The following is a 20,247-nucleotide window of genomic DNA, read 5'->3' as shown; positions in this document are numbered from 1 at the left end:
AGACATTTAAATTTATCTCTAAATTTCAAAATATGATAATGTTTATTGGCCTACAAGCAAGAACAAGGATTTTTGATTCAGAAGAATTTCTTATAACGAGATGTCTCCTTTCTCTATTGACTATTTATTGCGCTTTGCACAAATGATCACATCCAGAGGGTTAACATAGAGAGTGACAGTTATTGACTAAATTTATTTGCCGATGACACGATCATAACTCTCTCCAATGCAACACACTTCGCCTACCTTTAGAGAGAATTTAACAATGTGCAAGAATCTCTGGCTTAACAGTTACTTTTTAGAAAATCTGCCAAAGTTGGCATTCATACATCACCCCATAAGCAAAAATGTATAATATCTTAAACACTCCCCTGGAACACAAAAGTTTTGGAGATCTAGGAATATACTGAAGAATTTAAATAAACGGCTGAATAATAATTATGACTCCCTGGAGATGAAAAGATGGAAAATTATTTATCTAAGCATTTTAGGTCATAAAGCAGCAATAATGTTGTATTTATTTCAAACTCTTGCAACAGATACTCCCGACAATTTTTTTTCTAACTGGCAGAAACAAATTTTCTTCATCTGTTTTAAATCAACATAGAACAGAATAAAAAGAAACATTCTGTAAGGTTCACGGCTACCCAGAAAACTTGAAATCCATCAGCAGCACAGAATAAAAGACTTCGAGCACGGACTTCTCTAAGCAGCGTCTTATTTGGCCGAGCAAAAGCCTGGGTGCCCACACCATGCACCCAGAGAGAGCAGGGTGGCACCCCTTGGGAGACAAAAACACAGCCTTTTATAATATTTTTAAAAGGGCAGAACTTATTACCATCATAATGAAGATGAGTTTTACAACCAGTCAAATAAACTTTAGCAGAATACATTCTTCCCCGCCCTTGTTTGCTTACATTAATTTAAAGGCGTTCCCCCTAACTCTTATACCTTGTTAGTCCCGGCAGACCCTTGTTCTGGGTCCTCCCTCCTCTTATCAGGCCTCAGACTTAGTCCCTTCGGGAGGAGTTTCCCCTACTATCTGAGCTAGCTCGTCTGTGGCTAGTTGCTTCCTCTTGCAATTTCGCGAAGTGCTGTTAGTATTGAAGCTTGGCTATAGAGAACTCTGCGCATGCTCCAAAGCTATGAAGTTCACACTGCCAAGTTAGACATTGCCTCATTGCCGCTTTAGATATTGATCCCTTCAATTCTATACCTGTCGCAAAATGGAGGAGGAAGAGGTGTCCCCTAGTTAAAAATACAGCATATTATCAAACGGCCCCATTGGCAAATACCGTTCTTGTATAAAGGACATTCAACAAAACAATGGGTCAGGATGGAAAATATCGGTTTCCAGGGTAAGAATTTAAATGTATTTCTTCTCTCCTCAAGACCCCTTTGCCAAATAATGAACTCTGATCGTAACTCTTGTTGGGGTTGTGAAATGTTAGTTCAAAAACCCCGAGGAGGAGAGAGGAGTCATTCCCACCTCATGGAGAGCCATGAGGAGAAGAGAAAGAAAATGAGGGAAGCAGAAAAAAGGTGGGCTCCAAGCCCCGCCCACACAAGGCAGCAAGCTAGGCCGCAGCGGAGCCGCCCCTCCCTTTGTGCTTGTGTGAGACAGGCTTGGTTGAGCCCCCACATTTTCCATCGCCCCTTCTTTTCAACCATGCACGTCTCCGTGTCCCACAATATTTAGTTCTTCTCTTAGTTTCTGATAACTGGTTCTCGACAACGGCTTCGTGAAGACGTCCGCTGTCACGTTTCCTGTGTGACAGGAGCCTAGTTGGATTAGCCCTTGTTGCTGCAACTCTCTCACCACATCAATGTGCTGAGTCCTCCCACCTACTTTCTCTGACTGCGAAAGTCTGATGCAACTCTGGTTGTCCTCAAAGATCTGTACGGGGGCCGGTTCGTCTGTACCCGTGTCTGCCAGCCATCATCTAAGCCCCACAGTCTCGTTACATGCGTCTGTTGCTGCCACATACTCTGCTTCTGCAGAGGACTGTGCTATTGTGCTTTGCTTGTGACTTCTCCAGCTCACTGTTCCACCCCCATAGAAAAATACATAGCCACTAGTGGACTTGCGGTCAGCCATGTTTTCTGCCCAGTCGGCATCGGTGAAACCCACTCGTCTAGGATTCTCAGTGGCTGGCAGTTTTAGTTTTAGCTGCATGGTCCCCTCTAGGTACCGTCCCACCCGCTTGACACCAGTCCAGTCCCTCTGTGTGGGCGTGCTTCTCTTTCTGCATAAATGCCCACTGCAGCTGCAACGTCTGGTCTAGTGGTGGCGGCTAGATACCACCATTTTCCCATGGCACTTCTATAGTCATCGTTCTCTGGTAGGAGACTGCGTGTGGAAAGCCGTCTCCATCGCTGTAGGCGCAGGATTGGCATTTTGCAATCCTAAGCTCTCCAACGGTTCTCGAATCTTTTGGCTCTGGCTTAGAAGAAAGCTCCCATCTTCTTCTCTCTCGATCTGTGTTCCTAAGTAGTAGCTGGCATTGCCCAGATGCTTCACTTCTACTTCTCTATTTAGCCGAGAAACAATATCATTAAAGTTCCTCTTGCTATTGTGGCAAATCATTCAATCATCCACATAACAAAGTATATACACATCCCTCCATTTCTGTGTCTTGTGTACAGGCAGGGATCAGCTTTTCCTTGAACGAAACCCTGGTCAAGAAGTATTTGGTTTAACTTCTTGTTTCGCGCTCTGGCCGCCTGCTTCAGGCCATAAATCCCCTTCTGAAGCTTGCAAACGAGATATTGGGATTAGTGAAGCCTGGAGGCTATGTCATGTAAAGTTCTTCTTCTATCTCCCCATGTAAAAATGCAGTTTTATCATTTAAGTGTTCAACGTCCATGTTCCCGGATGCTGCTAGACTTAGAAGCGTTCTAATTGTGGTGGTTGGTTTCACAACAGGAGCAAAACATTCATCGTAGTCCTTTTGCTACCAGTCTGGCCTTGTACCTTTGTACTTCGCCATTCTCGTCTTGTTTTGCCTTGAACACCCACTTACAACCTACGGCCTTCTTGCCTTTTGGTAGTTTAGTTAAAGTCCATGTTTTGTTTTTGTCCAGAGCATCTAGCTCCTCCTGTGCTGCCCTTTGCCACTTACTTGCCTCATCTGCTGGCATTTGCAGCACCTCATTCCACAATGCGGGTTCGCCTGGTAGCAACGACCTTGCGAGGTAGGTAAGCCTGTCAGCTGGAACTCCTTTGTTGGGTCGTGATGAGCGTCTCCGAGCAGGTTCAGGAGCAACGACTGGTGGTTCACCCTCTTCTGCATCCTCCGCCTCATCATCTGTCTCTGGTGGAGTCTCTTCCTGGACTTCCATCTCCCTCTGGGTTGGTGCGGTTGTGTCTTCTGGTGTCAGGCTGAACATCTCAGGCTGGTAACTGCTGCTGCTGGCTTCTCCGCAGACTTTATCCAGCTGAGTGCAGCAGCCTCTCTCCCTCTCATCAAAGTAGACCACTCTGCATACACTTACTCTTCCCGTCTTTGGGTTCAGGATTCTGTACCCCTTGCGTCTAGTTTGGATCTCCTTTCTTTTGGTATGTGGGCACTTCTCCATTAAAACATCTCAAGGGTATTTTGCCTTTTCCTCTGATTGAGATGGAATTCCCATCAGCAAGAGCAATGTTCCCTTGTGGCTCTTCATTCAGTTCACTAAAGTTACCCCTGTTCCCACAAAGATGTTGGCTTGCACCTGAATCTAAGATCCATTGACTTTTGGTTTCATTAGAGTTAGCTCCAAGAGCATTTTCTGCTCTGAAAACTGTATACAGAGCTAATTTTTCCTTGGAATGCCTTGCTTTTGAAAAATCCTTTTTGTCTCTGTTTTTACAAAATCTAGCTATGTGCCCTGGCTTGTTGCAGGAATGACAAACAATGGGTTTATTGTTGTGCTGATGAGCAATCAATGGCTTCTGCTCACGTTTCCCTTTTTCTGCCAGGTAACCCATGTCTTTTGTTGACTTTTGTTGACTTTTGATGGAAATACAAACAGTTTTTCTGTCTCCTCACTTCACTTCACTGCTAATTGCTCCAAACAATTGAGACAAATTCATGCCTTGTAAATTCTGCGCTGCTACAAAAGTAATGAGCTTAGTAGAAAAGCCATTTTTAGTCTTTCATTCATGAGATTTTGAATTGTGCTCAGCCTTTCAAAGATAGACTGCATTCTCAATAAATGCTCGTTAATATCCTCATCTTCTAAAAAACTAGATGCAATCAGTTCTCTTAGTATTCCGATCATCATTTTCTAAATATAACGTCCTCAGGCTCTCAATCATTTCTTTGGCAGTGGGAAGATCTTTTATTTCGGCCAGTCTGTGATCAGGCAGTGAACTAGAAATTAAAATCATGGCCCTTTTGTTCTTCTGTTCCCACAATCTCTTGGCTTCCTCAGAATCCCCTGGTTGAGGCTGAGGGGAATCTAAACAACCTCGGCTGTCCCGAAAGTCCACTCGTAGCCTTAGTCTGTATAGCCAAGCTGAAAAATTATCTTCATTCAACTTTGGGATGGGGGGAGGCCCCTCCTCCCTCTCCATTGTTAAAAGGAGAGAAAAAGAAAAAGAAATCTGAACTGAGCCTTTTCTTTAAAACGTGCAAGCAGTTTCTTGGCTGTAAGACAGCCTCCTGGGCTGATACGCGGGGCCCATAACCCAACGTTGGGGGTTGTTAAATGTTAGTTCAAAAACTGTGAGGAGGATAAAGGTCTTTACAGAATAGAACGTTTCTACAAGAACTCCAAAACTTATACTTTAGTAAAAGTTGAATAACTAGAACAAAAAGTTGCATGGCTCCTTTGGTGTCAGGTCAATTCAGTATTACAAGATTAAAAAGTGATGAAAATTGGAAATTGACTCCTACCACTTTTTGAAAAATTAAGGTTAATTTTTTCCCCAGAACCTAAGGGCATAATTTCAAACAATTATCCAATCTTATGTGAAGTAGATTATAGCGAAACTATAGCAAACCAAAAAGCAGCTTAGATGACTTTGCAGTCTCTCGGGTAGCATTCTGAATATTTTAATTTATATCCATGGGGAAATACGTCTTAACTGGTGGCATCAACCCAAGAAGAATCTCACACAGAACTGAGATTCTTGCAATGATGTGCTGGCAGGTTTGTAAATGGAGATGAACATACTTTTATCTTTGGTGGAAATGCGATAAAGTACCAGATTTCTGGAAGAATGTGTTTAAAGAAATGTTTTACATCCCTAAGCAAAAGATTCCGTTCTCTCCAGAACTAAGTTTGCTATCCATATTTGAGCCAAAGAATGGAAATATCTGGATAATATTTAAGTGGACAGATGGAGGATAAGATCTTGTCTACAGCGTTACTTGAAAAAGTCTCTGATAACATCCACTGTAGGACAAGGCAAAGTGGTGGATCGTTGTTTTACAAGGAATGGTGCAATTTCGTTTTTTACATAAGCAGCCTGCCAATGGCTTGTAACAAACATTATGGGCACGTTAAAACCAACCTGCATGATGTAAATTTTTGAAATTCAAATACAGTTTTTTTTTAAAAAGGTGAATGACAAGACTCCATGGAAGTGGTTCTGAAATCAAGAGGCCATCAGTTTGCTGGTGTTTTCTGCAGGAGAGAATTACCCATTGAGGTTGAGATGCAGGCATTGCTCACCCACTTTTAAGCATCTCAAAGCTTCTTGAAAATGCAGAAGAGGAAACCAGCAGATAACCAAAATGCAAATTCCATCCATGAGCTGTAAATCCTTCAGTAAAATCTTAACGATCAGTCTTACAATTTTGACCAGCCTTTGAATCTATTCAATGAAGTGTACAAAAGCAGGAGGCACTTGGTGTTCTTCTGAAGAGGAGAAACTGGACAGTTGTTTGGCATTCCCGAGAGCCACCTCTTAACATCTCTATCTTGGAATTAAAAGCCAACAGCTTCATACAGAAGGTACAGGGAAGAAAGGATAGGAGCCTCACAGTTTGATGCCAAGTGCTGAACCACCCCAAAATTTGGAGAGCTACTCTGTTGAGGAAGACGCAGCAGCAGAGCAGCTGTCCTTCACGTTCCTCAGGAGCTCATCATGAGTGAAGAGGTGAAAAGCGATCTCCTCATATTCCCTGGATGCTCCACACTCAAACAAGCAGGCAAACATGAGTGATTCTCCCTCTTCACATACAGCCAGGTCCGAGTACCCACTGGGTCCTTTATTCAAGACCCAAGGAGACTTCCAGCTGCCCTCCTTGATTGGAGAGGTATTTAGGTAGATCCCCAGATCCACACGCTTCTTTCTGCTGGTGGGATGGGAGAACATCAGCCATGATTTGGGACGCTCTGAGGAAGCAGAGGATGGAGAAGCGTCCAACAGAGAAGTTAACCCCTTTAGATCCCTCGTTTGACTCTGATCCAAGGGCCCTTGCATCGGAAAGAAACTCACTACGCTTCCTTGGCATCCATGTGGCGGTTCACACAATTCTTTGCAAAAGGAGTGATTTGCAAACTCATGACTGTTTTCTGCACTGTGGGCCTCAGCCCGGAATTTGTGCAAACTTCGGGCATTGCAATATAACACCTTCCTGTCGTCCTGGCAGGTCACCTCAGCCATCTGACACTCAGACGTCTCCAAGGCCTTGAGAAGCCCACTCCGGGCCCAAGTTTGCCCACCATCATCGCTGTAGAAACTCAAGCAATGGGGCTTGATCCAACATGGGAAGGAGCAGCCAAACAACAAGTTGCGGATGTAATAGGCGTAGGCTGGGATCACCAGGCGTCCCGAACTCAATTGCACTCCATGGCCTGGTCCCACAGCAAAGGTAGCCCACTTCCTCACTTCGTCACCAATCACCTGCTCAGTCAGGTCTATCATGGGGCTCCACGTGTGGCCACCATCTTGGCTGGCGATGTATCCCAGCCTGGCCGCATTCCTTCCTGTTCTAAGCTGGTGCTGCTCCGAAATATTGGCCTTGACGCAGATGAAGAAGAGGAAAACTAAGCCGCTCTTCTTGTCGTACACTGGACATGGGTTCATGATGCGATGGTTGGGTAGCACGGCTGTCTCCAGAGACTCCTGGGGGCTCCACTAGGACGAGAAGTCTCAAAATAAGTCCTTAGACAAGGGGCCCTTAACCTGGGGCCCACCTAGACAAGGGGCTCTTAACCTGGGGCCCATAGACCCCTAGGGTCTATGGGGACAGATGTCAGGGGGTCTGTGAACTTGGATGGGGAAAAAAGGTTCCAACTTCATTTTCTCATACATTTCCATCCCATATTTGTTGTTTTTAAATATTTTGATAACTGTATTGGAACATAATTTGTAACACATTCTCCACGTGTTTTATTGTATGCATTTAAATACATTTTTCTCAGAAGGGGTCTGTAGATCTTACCAGCCTCTCAAAGGGGTCCATGGGAAAAAAAGTTAAGGACGCTGCCCTAGAGGGATTTTCTCCCTTCCAATATGCATTAAACTACATACTGAGATGGTTTAATCCTCAAAGCAAACTGAGATAGAACTCTCAAGATCCCCACAAAACATTCTTTTTTCCCCCTTTCTTGCACTTCTGGCTTTCTCTTTGATTTCTTTCTTTTCCTTACTTTCTCTTAGTTTGTATTGGTTTTTAATTTTCCTTTTTTTAAAAAAAAAATCTTTAATAAAAATTATATGTATAAAAAAGAAATCTCAAGCTCCCTTTTGCCTGGAAATCTTAGCGTGGCCTAAATTCTGGGCCTCCTCTTCCTCTGCAAACATCTCTCCAAAGCATTACGTGCCCTACAATTTATCACCGGGTGCCCTTCAACCTCTTCTCTCCTTCTGCACGCCCAAAGAAAAGGTTGAACGTAAAAGCTGTCTGATACTGAGAGACATGTCTCCGAGGTGACTGTCCATCCCCAAATTCCTTGCTTGCAAGGGTGCGGTTGGGGAGAATTGCAATGCTGTTCATCTGGATACGCTGGTCGGGTTTGGATGCCAGCGCAGCAAAGCGCTAGAAAGGATCATATTTTTAATTTCGGAGGCCAATGCATTTGGAATGAGAGCACCGTCTATTTTCAGCAGAACCTGAAACAGAACTCTACTTTCACTCCCTTTCCTCAACACCCACCGATGCCAGAGTATTTGTGTCCTGCAGACTCGGCTTGAAAAGGACAGTGTCGCGTGAGAAGGCTAGGATCCACCAATCTGATCCCATTCAGATGTTATACTGGTACTGTAGGAGTTAGTCCTGGGCAAGAGGGAACCAGGACCTCAGCTGCCGTACTCTAAAGCCATGTTTCTTTCAGATACATGGACTTCAACTCCCAGTATTCTAATGATAGCATATTGGAGATAATAATGATTAATAAGAATAATAATATATTTCATAATAATATGTTTAATTTTTATGCCGCCTGACTCCCAGCAACTCTGCACAAAATGGAAATATTAAAAATAGTTTTTTTTTAAAAATCTTCCAGACTGACTCGCCCAAAGTCCTGCAGAAAATGAAAGTCTCTTTGTGTGAGATGGGCGGCTATATAAATGTGATTGATTGATTGACTGATTGATTGATAAATAAATACATAAATAAATGTCATCAATGGATTCTTAAAAGCAGGATCCTGTCAGCTGTTTCATAGGGAGCCACAGAGAATGACATTTTCCGGATTCCACCTCTTGGATCTCTCTAATGGCCAAGTACCAGGAGGATGCTCTCCTGGTCAGATTGTGCTCTGGGCGTGCGTGCGTGCATGTGTGCGTGTGCACAGATTCTAGCTGAATCAGACTGTCCCAAAGATAGGAAGGAATCAAGCTGCATAAAGGCTTCTAGAAAGAACCAGCACGTTGAACTAAATGGTGGAAATCTCTCAGCCTACTGGCTTGGCAGGGATGAAAGCATTACAAAACTGCCCTAAAATTTCTAATCCAATCCGAATGCAAACCAAACTCAACCTGGTAAAGGTATTTTTGCAAATCCTTATCATTCACAGAAGGCGGGAATACAGATTAGCATTGAGCTCTTCAAAGATGCCCATCTTTTAAAAAAAAAAAACAGAATTGAGAAACAGCCCAGCTGACCACAGGAAAGGATGCAGATCTGGAGGAGCGCAGCTCCTTTCGGGCTCCAGGGTTACCTTGACAGACGTGCCTTCTCTCTGCCCGCGTCGCATCACCAAGAACTTGGCATGTTCATCCCGGTGTGAGGAGCGCTCCTCTGCAAACGCCAGGAAGGTGGACTCCGAGGGCAGGTAGAGCAGAGCTGGGATGCGATACGTGACACTCCCTTTCTGGCGGAACACGGTCACCTTCTCAGAGCCCACCGGAGCCTCAGCCATCTTCTCTGGAGACAGAAACATTCCAGGAGGGGGGAAAGAAGGAAAATTAATGGAAGAAAGTGGGATCCAGATGTTCTGCAGGGATCCTTCTTAAACCTTGACAAGGAAAAGGCCCATCGGTATCTGCCAGATATATGCCAGTGTGGATCACTGGTCTGCCATGGCAGAGGTCCAGACCCGTTATTCCTAATAATGATTTGTGGCACGGAAAAACCACCCCAGATATCTTCTGCATAACTACAGAGCAACCTTAGCAACTTTCAGGTATGTGGACTTCAACTCCCAGAATTCCCCAGCTCTGGTTTAGAGTTTCTGGAGGATATGTGTCACCACCGGGCAGCCGTAACTTCTGGCAGAGGATCTATTGATCCCGCTTCCTCCCGGTTAACTTTCATAAAAAGCTCCAGGAGCTGCAGAGATCCCCCAGGGAACTTCCCGATTATGCCAATGTAGCTGTAGGGCTCAACGAACGCACCCCGGTATTGTAAACCGCCCGCACAAATGCATTTCATAATCAAGAAATAAAACCATCGTATCTCGGAGGACGCCGTTATCCTCCCCGCCGCAGGGACCCTGCAATCGTCGGCGGATCCCGCGGCTTCGCGCTCCAGCGGGAGGATGCAGCGGGGTCCGACTCGCTCCAACGCAGCTCCCGAATGCCAGGAAAAGGGCGAGCGGGGAAGAGAAACCGGGGGGGGGGGTCGCCTGGGGATGCCCACAACGCCCCTCCCGCTTCTGCAAACGCCCAGCCCCAGCCGGGGCACAGCCCCCCCTTGCCCCTCCGGGCCCGCTGTGCTACAGTGCCCATCACCCGCAGCCACGTTATGGCAGCGGCCGTGCCTTCCCGTTGGGGAAGGCGCTCGCGGTTCCGCCCGCTCTCGACCCTTTTGGGGGGTTACCCACCGCACCGCGGAGTCCCCGCGGCTCCAGGCGACAGTCTCAGCCGGGGTGGGGTGGGGGATCTCCGGCGCAAGGTTTGGAGGAAGAGGAGGCAGGAAACCGAAAGCAGCGCGCTGGCCGCCGCCTCCTGAGCGCAGCGCGGCGGAGCGGAGCGGAGCGGAGCGGAGGGGGCGAGCCGGGCGCGAGGGCTGCGGGGGCGGGCAAGCAAGCGGGGAGCTCCGAATGGAGACCCCCCCCGACTGCCCAGGCGTCGAGGAAAGGGCGGAGGGGCCAGGTGGAGGGTTCCAGCGATGGGGAGCTTGGCAACGGGCAACGGGCACCGGGCGGTGCGAAAGCAGCTGCCGGCGCGCCCGGGAGGAAGCGTGCCAAGGGGCAGAGTTCTGGTCCGAGTGGGTCGGTCCCGCTCTTGCGCCCCCACGGCCCCGGAGCGCCGCCCCCTTAGCTCCGCCCATTTAACCATTTATCTCCCTTTCCCCCGAGGAAAGCGCTCTCTTGTCCAAGAATAGTGTTTCTCAGCCTTGGCAGCTTGAAGATGGGTGGACTTCAACTCCCAGAATTCCCCAGCCAGCCTTCTGAATTCTGGGAGTTGAAGTCCACCCATCTTCAAGCTGCCAAGGCTGAGAAACACTGTTTTAGAGGCTTCTGATGAATGGGAGCCCTTAATAAAATTGAAATATAAAAGGACGTGCAGCACCCTTGAAGCTGGTGGGAATCAGGCTGGTTGTAAATTCCTTATCACAAACATCCTCATAGCCACCAAAGTATCTGCCTTGAAGGAGGATGCGTTCTTCCTGGCCTTGGCACCTCGAACTGATTTGTTTCTTCTTCTCAGTAAGGCTATTGTTTTCCTTGTAGACAACAGTAGATAACAGAGGGGCAGAAAGTAACTCAAGATCTATTACTTGCTGATGTACGCCTGCATCATCTCGTGAATCTGTATGCATGCCTCCTTTTCCCCTTCCCCTTTTCTGAAATGTCGAAACATCAGTGCATCTCTTTTGTTTGCAGGGGTGTCCCCCACGAACCCTTGGTGAGCTTCCCTCCAGTGCACCCTGTCCAATAAAAACTGCAACGATTATTTGCTTTCAACCCTGTGTTTGTGGTGTGTGTGGAGAGAATGCCGTAACGGAGGGCCCCGATCCTGCCACGCCTGCAAGGAAGTTGGAGCAACATGGGAAGAGGGTACTCGAGAGAAGGTCCTGCCCTGTTGACCAGGTGGGAGAAACAGGAATACAGCAAGAGAGGGGCTGGCCAGGAAGAGGGGAAATCGTTTACTGCGGGGCCTGAGAGGCGGGTGTAAAGAGTATGGACTCTGGGAGCAAAAAAAGAACAACCAGAGCAAGAAAGCGGGCAAAGAACAAAGCCCTCTGAGGACACAGCCATGGAGATGTGAAGACCAAGGAGAGACCCAGTTGGAAACCAGAGCACAGGTGAAAATTGCAGATCCAGGAAGACCTGCTGAGCCCAGCAATGGCCACCACAGCTGGGAAGGAGGAGGATTGCTATCAAAAGAGTGCACCTGGGTTGGATAGTGAGGAGGGGGTGGGCTAGGACTGGGGAGGCCCAGGGTCTAGCCACCCCCAGCCATGGAAGCTCCACGCGGGACGCTGGGCCAGTCCCTCGGAGTCCCACAGTCAGTTGTATACAATCTCCTTAAGCTCCTGTTCCAAAAGGTGAGTTAGACAGGTAAATAATAAATACATGTATTATTAGTAATAAATTGGTGATTGATTGTGGGCCATCAATTTGGTGTCACCTCTTACGAACCACATAGATTTTCTCCATGGTGATCTGTCCCCAACCTGGTGTTTCAGAGAGATTCAACCTGTTATGTAGATTCTCACAAGCTGTTGTCCTGATGGCTGCAGCCCATAAAAAAAATACCTCTCTGCCAGAAGGCAAACATAGCTGTAACAAGCTGCCACCTGTTGATCCCAAATCCAGTAACTTTCCTTGCAACCAATATTGATTCAAAATAAAGTTCATTTATTAAGGATAAGTGTACAGTTCCAAAGCATTGCTAAGACTGAGCAAAAGCGCGCCAGAAGCTGTTTTTCTTACTTTACCCCCCCTTCACCACCTTTAATTCTTGGTCTTCTGATTCCCTCGCTGGTATGACCTTGCACATTCCAGTGCCTGTGATAAGGAGCCATCTGCTTTTAACAATTTCTCATTCCTTCTCCCCCCCTCCCCTTTTACAATGGCAGAACTGCAGCATGTAAAAAGCAATTTCTAAACTAGCCATGTAACAATCTATTATAAAATCTTGCGAGGATTCTGACAATAGCCCTGACTGCACCTCCAGGCTCGTCTGGTATGTTACCAACTCCCTTGGGTGTCTGTGTGGAATTGATTGATTGATTTGTAGAATTGATTGATTACATGCCATCAAGCCAGTGTCAACTCTCAGCGAGCATATAGATAGATTTTCTCCATGAGGATCTGTCCCCAACCTGGTCCTTCAGGTCTTCCAATGGTGTCCCCATCACCACTGTAACTGAGTCCATCCCCCTTGCTGCTGGTTGTCCTCTTCTTCTCTTTCCTTCCACCTTTCCTTAAAGCTTTCTCCAAAGAGCTGGGTCTTCACATGATGTGTCCAAAGAAGGATAATCTGAGCCTGGTCATTTGTGCCTTGAGTAAGACCTTTGGGTTGATTTCTTTGATGATCCACCGGTTTGTTTTCTTGGCTGTCCACGGTATTCTCAGGAGTCTTCTCCAACCCCAAAGTTCAAAAGCATCAATACTTTTCCTATCCTGCTTCTTCAAAGTCCAAATAATATATAAGTAATAAACATTATTATTAATGAATACATACAAAGGGGAGCCAGACTGGAGCTGGTTGGGAGAAACAGCACTGGTACGTACAGCATTTAAATCATGGCCGTACAGGTAGTCCTTGAGTTACAACTGCAGCTGGGACCAGGCTTGCTTGTTGGTTGTCATTAAGCAAGCGGGAAGTGGAGGGAGTCCCAGGTAAGGACCGCTGGGGTACTGCAGGGTGCTCAGTGCGGCATGAGGTCAGAAAGGCCAGGGAAAGAGGGCATGGGGTTGTGCGTGCGATCACAGTTCAGCATATAGTGAAAAGCTGGAAGGCTATTTCTTCGCAGGACGACGACTCTCCACACTCGAACAAGCAGCCGAAGAAGATATGGTCTTCCCCTTGGCATACAGCCAGGTCTGAGTAGCCACTGGGCCCTTGATGCAAGACCCAGGGTCAGCTCCAGGAGTCTCTCTGCAACGGGCAGGTGTTCAGGTAGATGCCCAGATCCACACGCTTCTTTGGGTTGGTGGGATGGGAGAAGATCAACCACGACTTGGGGCTCTTTGAGGAGGCAAGGGGAGACTTAGCCCCCAGCTCTAGCGGAGGAAAACTCACCACACTACCTTGACAGCCATGAGAGGTCTCCTGCAGCTTCGGAGACTGGAAGGAGTCCTCAAAGAAGCATCCACCATCTCTGCTGAAGGCCTCAACCCAGTATCTGTCAGGGCTGCGGGCATTACAGTATAACACTGGATTATGATGCTGGTCCACCAGTTCGGCAATTTGGCACTCTGAGGCCCGCAGTGTTTTGAGAAGTTGGCCCTTCAGCCAAGTCTGCCCACCATCATCACTGTAGAAGGTGAAGGAGTGAGGTTTGGTGTAACAGCAGAGCGGGTGCCCTAAGAAACGCTTGTGGATGTAGTAAGCATAGGCTGGGACAACCAGCCGCCCTGAGCTCAACTGCACCCCGTGGCCTGGTCCCACAGCAAAAGTGGCCCTGTGTCTTACATCATCTCCAATCACCTGTTCCGTCAAGTCCATCATTGGACTCCATGTGTGTCCTCCATCTTTGCTGAAGATGTAGCCCAACCTGGCTGCATTCCTCCCTGTCTTGATCTGAAGTCCTTCTGAAACATTGGCTTCCACACAGATGAAGAACAAGAAAATGGTGCCTTGCTTTGCATCGTACACAGGACACGGGTTCATGGTGCGATATTTGGGCAGTACAGCTGTCTCCAGAGTCTGCTGGGGACCCCACTAGAACAAGAGAAGGACCATGTGTGTTTCTGGGGTATAGCTAGAGTACAACAATATCCTTAGTAGGTACCTACTGATGTAGCCTCTGTTGTCACACAGAAGCTGACCCTAAGTTTAAATAATTGATTCTTTTGGACGTCCAATGCAGGATCCCTTCCAGCTCCTATACTGTAGATCCCTTGAGTCCTCCAATAAGAATATCCCACCTCTATTTGTGGACTTGTTCTAGCTTTTATTTGCATCACTGAAAAACAGCCCACAAGCAAACCCTAAGCTGTTGAACTCAGTAGGATGAATCTTTCTAGTTCCTGCAGGGGAAGTTCATCAGAGCTAGTAGACTACAGAATGAGAAGTTTCTTTAAAGAAGCAGCAGACATCGAGGATGGAGCACACCCTTAAACAACTCTCCCCTTTCCTGGGTCAGACGTCTCTGCCCACAAGAACAGATCTGCACTTTCTGCTTGGCCCTAGAGTGCAGGAAGGGATGATGTAATGGATTCCTGACTCTGAGCCCATTAAGCTGTGTGGACTTCAACTCCCAGAATTTCCCAGCCAGCTGGCTGGGGAATTCTGGGAATTGAAGTCCACACAGCTTAAAGTTGCCAGGTTTGAGAAACACTGCGCTAGACTATTAGGTTCTTTGTGTTTTTTATAATCTAGCAGTTGATCTTACAATGCCATTAAGTCACTTAATTATCCTCCAACACAGAAGCTGTTGCTCCTCTGCATTTTTTCAGTTTCTGCCCAGACTGGGTGAAGCACATGCCTCTTCCCTTCCCACCCTCTTCCCACAGAACTGCAAGGCTTCATTCTTTCCCCTTTCCTTTTTTTAAAAGCATCTTAAGTTGCGACACGGAAATGTGGCTCCTTGCTTCGGTGATGCTCAACTGCCCGTTCCTCCTTGCTGCCAAGTTTCCATGGCCCTCCAGAGCAACGGAACAACCCAAGCAGAGCCTCCTCCCAGTGGCTTGGATTCTCGGGGCAACGATGCGACCCCCAGGGGAAAATGAAAAAAGTTTGGGTCTCCTTAGTGTCCAAGGAGATAATGTGGAGGGGAGGGGTGAAGGCAGCTCCATGTGCAGACTAAAGGCAAGGCACAAGGAGGGGAAAGTCCCCAACAGGAGATGGCAGGCACTTAGCAAGATGTGTGGACCAACTCCCAGAATCCCCTGGCCTGGGCTAACCCTAACCCTAAACTTAACCCTAACCCTAATCACTGCTCTACTCATGTCAACTGATGTCTGTTATTGGGACCACCGGGAGGCATCACAAGACTAGTTTCATCCTGGTTGGGAGTCTTCAGAGGCAGGTAGTCAGATCTTATTCTATGGGATTCAAACCCTCTACTGGGAATGGAACTCATGGTCATTGCATTTCAGATGACTATATAGAGTGCATTATCTTTAGGAGCTATCCAGGCCCTGGTGCTCAGCAGTACAGGAAGAGAGATCTAGGGGCGCTATCAGAATGGTATCTGCAGCCAACTGATCTCTGACTCCTGTGCACTCCCCAAGCTGCCTTCTCCCCTTGTTGATTCCCAGGTGGACAAAGGGGTGCCATAACGGCCATAACTTTGGGGACTGGTCGTAAGTCCCTTTGTTCAGCACTGCCATAACTTCAAACGCTCACTGAACAAATGGTCGTAAGCCAAGGACTACCTGTAATGTCAGTGTCAATTGCACCTCCAAAGGGAGGCCGTGCCAGAGGGTCAGGCTCATCACATAAAAACAGTGCTTCTAGGTTTTGCCCCCCAAAGTGGGGGACAACCAGCATCTTTTCCTGGTCTGATCAAAGTGGTCGGGCCAACTCAAATGTCCACTGTCCCTTGCCCCTAATGCTGAGCTAACTGCAGCCTTCCTCAACCTAGTTGCCTTCCAGATGGGTTGAACTTCAATTCCCATCATCCCCAGCCAGTAGAATGATTACTAAACAGTACAGCTGGATCAAAATCCATTGCCAGACTCTGAATCCTAGTCTTCCAGTAAAATCTGACACTTTCCAAGGCCCGAGGAGACCTTTTTAGAACCTAATGAAAGGGTCCACGTTGTTCCTTTACAAAATCTCTGCAGAAGGGGCAGAATTCTCCCAATGAATGATGGGAACCAGAACAGGACCGGCAGCTGCTTCTTTACCTGGACCGAAGTTCCTTCTTTCAACCCTCGCTTCATCACCAGACACTTTGCATCGCTATCCCTGGGCGTTGACCGTTGCTCTGCAAAAGCTAAGAAAGCCGATTCGGAGGCAAGGAATAGCAGGGCTGGGATGCGGTAGGTCAGCCCGTGCAGTGCTTGCTGGCAAAATACAGTTACCTTCTTAGACCTGAGTTCAGGCTCGGCCATCCTGCCGCTGAAGGGGGAGAGGGGGATTAAGTAAAATCACCTAAGGAAAGATGAGAGCTTGAAGTTCCAGATCAACCGGCTTATAACAAGCAGGACCTCTTCAGACGGGCTGGACAAGGCAAAGAGCTTGAAAACTGCAACACTGAAGGAGGATTTAAGAAAATAGACAGCTCCTGCAAAAGTAGAGGGGAAATAAACTCATTAAAGTTAAAAAACTGAAGATTGTGCCCCTTAAATCTTCCAAGGTACATACACACAGTGTACATCACTGTTAGTGTAAGGCAGTGCTTCCAAAACTTTTCCTTCCCTTATCCAAAACTCAAGAGGAAAGGAGGGCGTGGTGCGTGTGAGCGAGCAAAGGAGGAGGAAAAGAGGGCATTGGTAGGTGGGTGTGAGAAAGCAAAGGGGGGAAGGGGGGTGCAGTACGTGCGAGTGAGCAAAGAAAGGCCTGAGGGGGTGGGGGAGGCATACCCAAGCAACTCGCAACCTCCCCTGCCAGTTTCCCCATTGAATTTGCTTGTGGGAAGCAGACAGGGAAGGTTTCAAATGGTGATCACGTGACTGGGGGATACTGCAACCGGTCATAAGTGCAAGCTGGTTGCCAAGTGCCCAAATTTTGTTCACGGGACTGCAGGGGTACTGCAACAGCTGGAACTTTGAGGACTGGTCATAAGCCTCTTCCTTCAGCACTATTGTAACTTTGGTCGCTGAGTGAATGGTCGTAAGACGAGGACTACCTGTGTTATAAAAACAATATAATTGAATGATCTTTATGTCATTTCAACAAATTACCATTGGTAATTTCACTGATTTTCATCTTAATATGAATACTTTGTCAGGTTTTCGAATATATTTTAGTACACGTGGCAATCTTGAAGTCAATTTAAATGTCCCTGTTGTAAATGGGTTTGTATGTCACTACCCAAAGAAAAACCACTTTTATCCAATTTTGGATAATTTACCCAGGTTCGGGAAGCACTGGTATAAGGTGTCTAACCCTAATTTCTATCCTGTAGTCCCAAATGTACATTAGGGCAAATCTGAATTCCTTCATTGCTGATCACACAGTTTGCAATACAATCTTTTCCTTTATCTACACCAGTGTTTCTTAACCTCAGCACCTTTGAGATGTAAGGGACTTCAATTCCCAGAATTCCCCAACCCATGCATGAGCTGGGGGATTCTGGGAGTTGAAGTCCACACATCTTAAAGGTGCTGAGGTTGAGAAACACTGGTCTACCCAGAAGGAAGTCATACAGTCTTGCGTGAAGCTTATCTGGCTATAGAACTGCAAGACATTGAATAGTTTTTGGAATCATCTGCACAAACATGAGTTATTTTTAATTTGGATATTTTATTCTATCTAGCCAAATGTTCACTCAAAAATGCCCAAGGCCTAAACAGGGTAATCATTGCACCCAGAAGCTAAAAACTCGGGAAATCAGAAAGGAAAGTCAAACAAGGGGAAAAGGATGACTTTGATCTTGGGAATTCTTTTATTTTTATATATATATATAATCTTTATTAAAGTTTTTTTTAAAAGATAAAAACTAATACAAACTAATATAAAGTAAGAAAAAGAAAAGAAAAAGAAAGAAATCAAAGAGAAAGGTAAAAGTGCGAGAAAGAAAAAAAAGAAAAGAAAAATAGAAAAGAAAGAAAAAGGATAAATCTTTGGAATTCTTTAGCAGTTGTAAAGAAATGCAAAAGATGAGGTTCTGGGTAGGAATTAGAGACAACCGTAGGAAATAAAATACAGAAAGTGGTGTGAAAATCAGATATTTACAGTTCAGTCTCCAATATGATTTTCTAGGCAGTGGAAGGGGAAAAAAACAGCCAGAAGGGACTCTTTGCAACCCAACTTCCATCTCTCTCTTTCTCGCGCACGCACCCACACACACACACTCCAGCATCCGCTTTATGGTGTCCTAATACAGCGATGCTTTGCATTTTTCACGGGGGGGAGGGAATTCCTTTCGGTGGGTTGAATCAGGAGAAACGGTGGACGCATTGGCGTGGGGAATGGGCGCAGGGAGGCGAGAGGAGAGCTAGACTCTATTTTCAAGGCAAGCACGATAATCCTTTCCTCTATTTTCTGCCTTTTGAAAAGCCCCAAGTGGGAAGGCATATTTTCTTAGCCCTGCGATACGACACAATGGAAAGGACGCTGCCTGGACCACCTCTCCCCCCACTCCCTCTTCCTTGTCTCTCTGACATCCCCATCACTCACCAGGCAGAGCAGGGAAGGAGCTGGGTTTGTGGGGACGTGGGGCAGGCTGGTTCGGTTCTCTCTTCTTAGCGTCCCTGTTCCTAATCTCCAGCGAGGCTGTTTCGCAGAGGGAGGCTCCTCTGCACCTGCCTGCAGAGCAGACGAAGCTGAGCCTTTTTTCCCCATTCTCCTCCTCCACAGCCCAGAAATGATGAATGCCGCTGATGCGTGATGTCATCAGAGGAGAAGGTAAGGCACCTCCCTTATAACGAGGTGCCCACACCTAGGCTATCATGGCTAATCTGGAAAAAAAAAAAAGGATAACCTGATGGAGACCTGATTACTACTAGAATGGGAAGCCCCAGGAAATCTGTAATCTAGGTCAGGGTTTTTAGAACCAGAGGTCACCCAATGAATCCTGGAAGAATCAGGAAAGACAAAAGGATTTTTTAATACACATACACATATACATATACAACACGCAATTCAACTTTGGAATAGGCTGCCACGAGATGCGGTCCTAGCTGTCAGCTTGTCTGGCTTCAAAAAGCAGTTGGACCGATTCATGGAAGTCCTGGGGATCTGTGGCTCTTATCCTGGATGTGATGGGACCACCAGTGAAGGCCATCTGCTGGGAGACAGGTGGGCTTCCTTGGGCAGTTGGTGGCCCATTGTGAGAACAGATTGCTGGACGAGATGGGCCAGGGGTCCCATCCAGCAGAGCACGGCTTATGTTCTTACATGAACTGTGTTCCATGGAACTCTAGTCTGGGAGAATTTGAGTGCGCAGAAGAAAAAGTTCACTCTAACCCAGCCAGTTTTCTATACCTGGAGCTTTACGTCTTGGTCAAGGCTCCTGGGATTAATATTTTTAACTGGCAGGTGCTGAAGCCTGAACACTTCTGAAAATCCCTGTACGGAGAAGTTGAACAATATTCCAGAAGAAGACAGAGGCAAATCATGAGTTGCCTGGAAAACTATACACAAGACCGCAGGGGCTGAGCTTGACTTGAGGAAGTTCAAAACCAACATATATAATACAAAATATGACAGGCCCCAGAGCTTTATAATGCTAGAGCAGTGTTTCTCAACCTTGGCCACTTGAAGATGTGTGGACTTCAGCTCCCAGAATTCCCCAGCCAGCCATGCTGGCTGGGGAATTCTGGGAGCTGAAGCCCACACATCTTCAAGTGGCCAAGGTTGAGAAATACTGCACTAGAGGGAACAAAGCCAGTATGGATCTGTAGCAGACCACCAATGAGCACCAATCAACGAGTACCCATCCCATATGCTTGGGTGGACTTTCAGTGCAGGGATCACATCAGTGCTGTTGTGCGTCCATGTAGCGTCTTATTCTCACCCCATTTCTCCAGGACATTTCTAGAGATCTGTCCCGCACCCAGCCCAATAGCTTTGCAGTATCAGCCCAGAAGTATGGAGAAGCAGTGGGCAAATCAATCTGTAAACTGCTGACAACC

General features: G+C 46.9%; 2 protein-coding genes across 4 annotated transcripts; both read right to left on the bottom strand.

The window, feature by feature from the left end:
* Positions 1 to 105: 105 nt before the first annotated feature.
* LOC103054842 (sialidase-3-like) lies at positions 106 to 10,644 on the bottom strand. Of its 3 annotated transcripts, none has more exons than XM_088140426.1 (3): positions 10,207 to 10,644; positions 9,103 to 9,308; positions 106 to 7,072 (listed from the first exon to the last, which is right to left on the bottom strand). In XM_088140426.1, the coding sequence occupies exons 2-3, from the start codon at positions 9,301 to 9,303 to the stop codon at positions 6,014 to 6,016; spliced, it is 1,260 nt and encodes a 419-aa protein (XP_087996552.1). In that variant the 5' UTR covers positions 9,304 to 9,308; positions 10,207 to 10,644; the 3' UTR covers positions 106 to 6,013. The 3 variants fall into 3 exon arrangements, with proteins under 3 accessions (XP_087996552.1, XP_087996551.1, XP_007440178.2); XM_088140425.1 differs by having other exon boundaries at positions 9,103 to 9,303; positions 10,207 to 10,345; XM_007440116.3 differs by lacking the exon at positions 10,207 to 10,644 and having other exon boundaries at positions 9,103 to 10,199.
* Positions 10,645 to 12,249: 1,605 nt separating this feature from the next.
* Positions 12,250 to 19,172, bottom strand: LOC103054372 (sialidase-3-like). Its single transcript, XM_088140424.1, is given in 3 exon segments — positions 12,250 to 14,221; positions 16,354 to 17,297; positions 18,791 to 19,172. Coding segments are annotated over 2 exon segments (1,158 nt in total). The 5' UTR covers positions 16,561 to 17,297; positions 18,791 to 19,172; the 3' UTR covers positions 12,250 to 13,270.
* Between the last annotated feature and the right edge of the window lie 1,075 nt (positions 19,173 to 20,247).

The sequence above is a fragment of the Python bivittatus genome, unplaced genomic scaffold, assembly GCF_059951505.1.
Source record: "Python bivittatus isolate LINGU-HERP-01145 unplaced genomic scaffold, Pbiv_v1 ctg000340_np1212, whole genome shotgun sequence".
Lineage (NCBI taxonomy): Eukaryota > Metazoa > Chordata > Lepidosauria > Squamata > Pythonidae > Python > Python bivittatus.
Note: the sequence above shows the minus strand (reverse complement) of the source record. Positions and strands in the feature narration are given on the sequence as shown.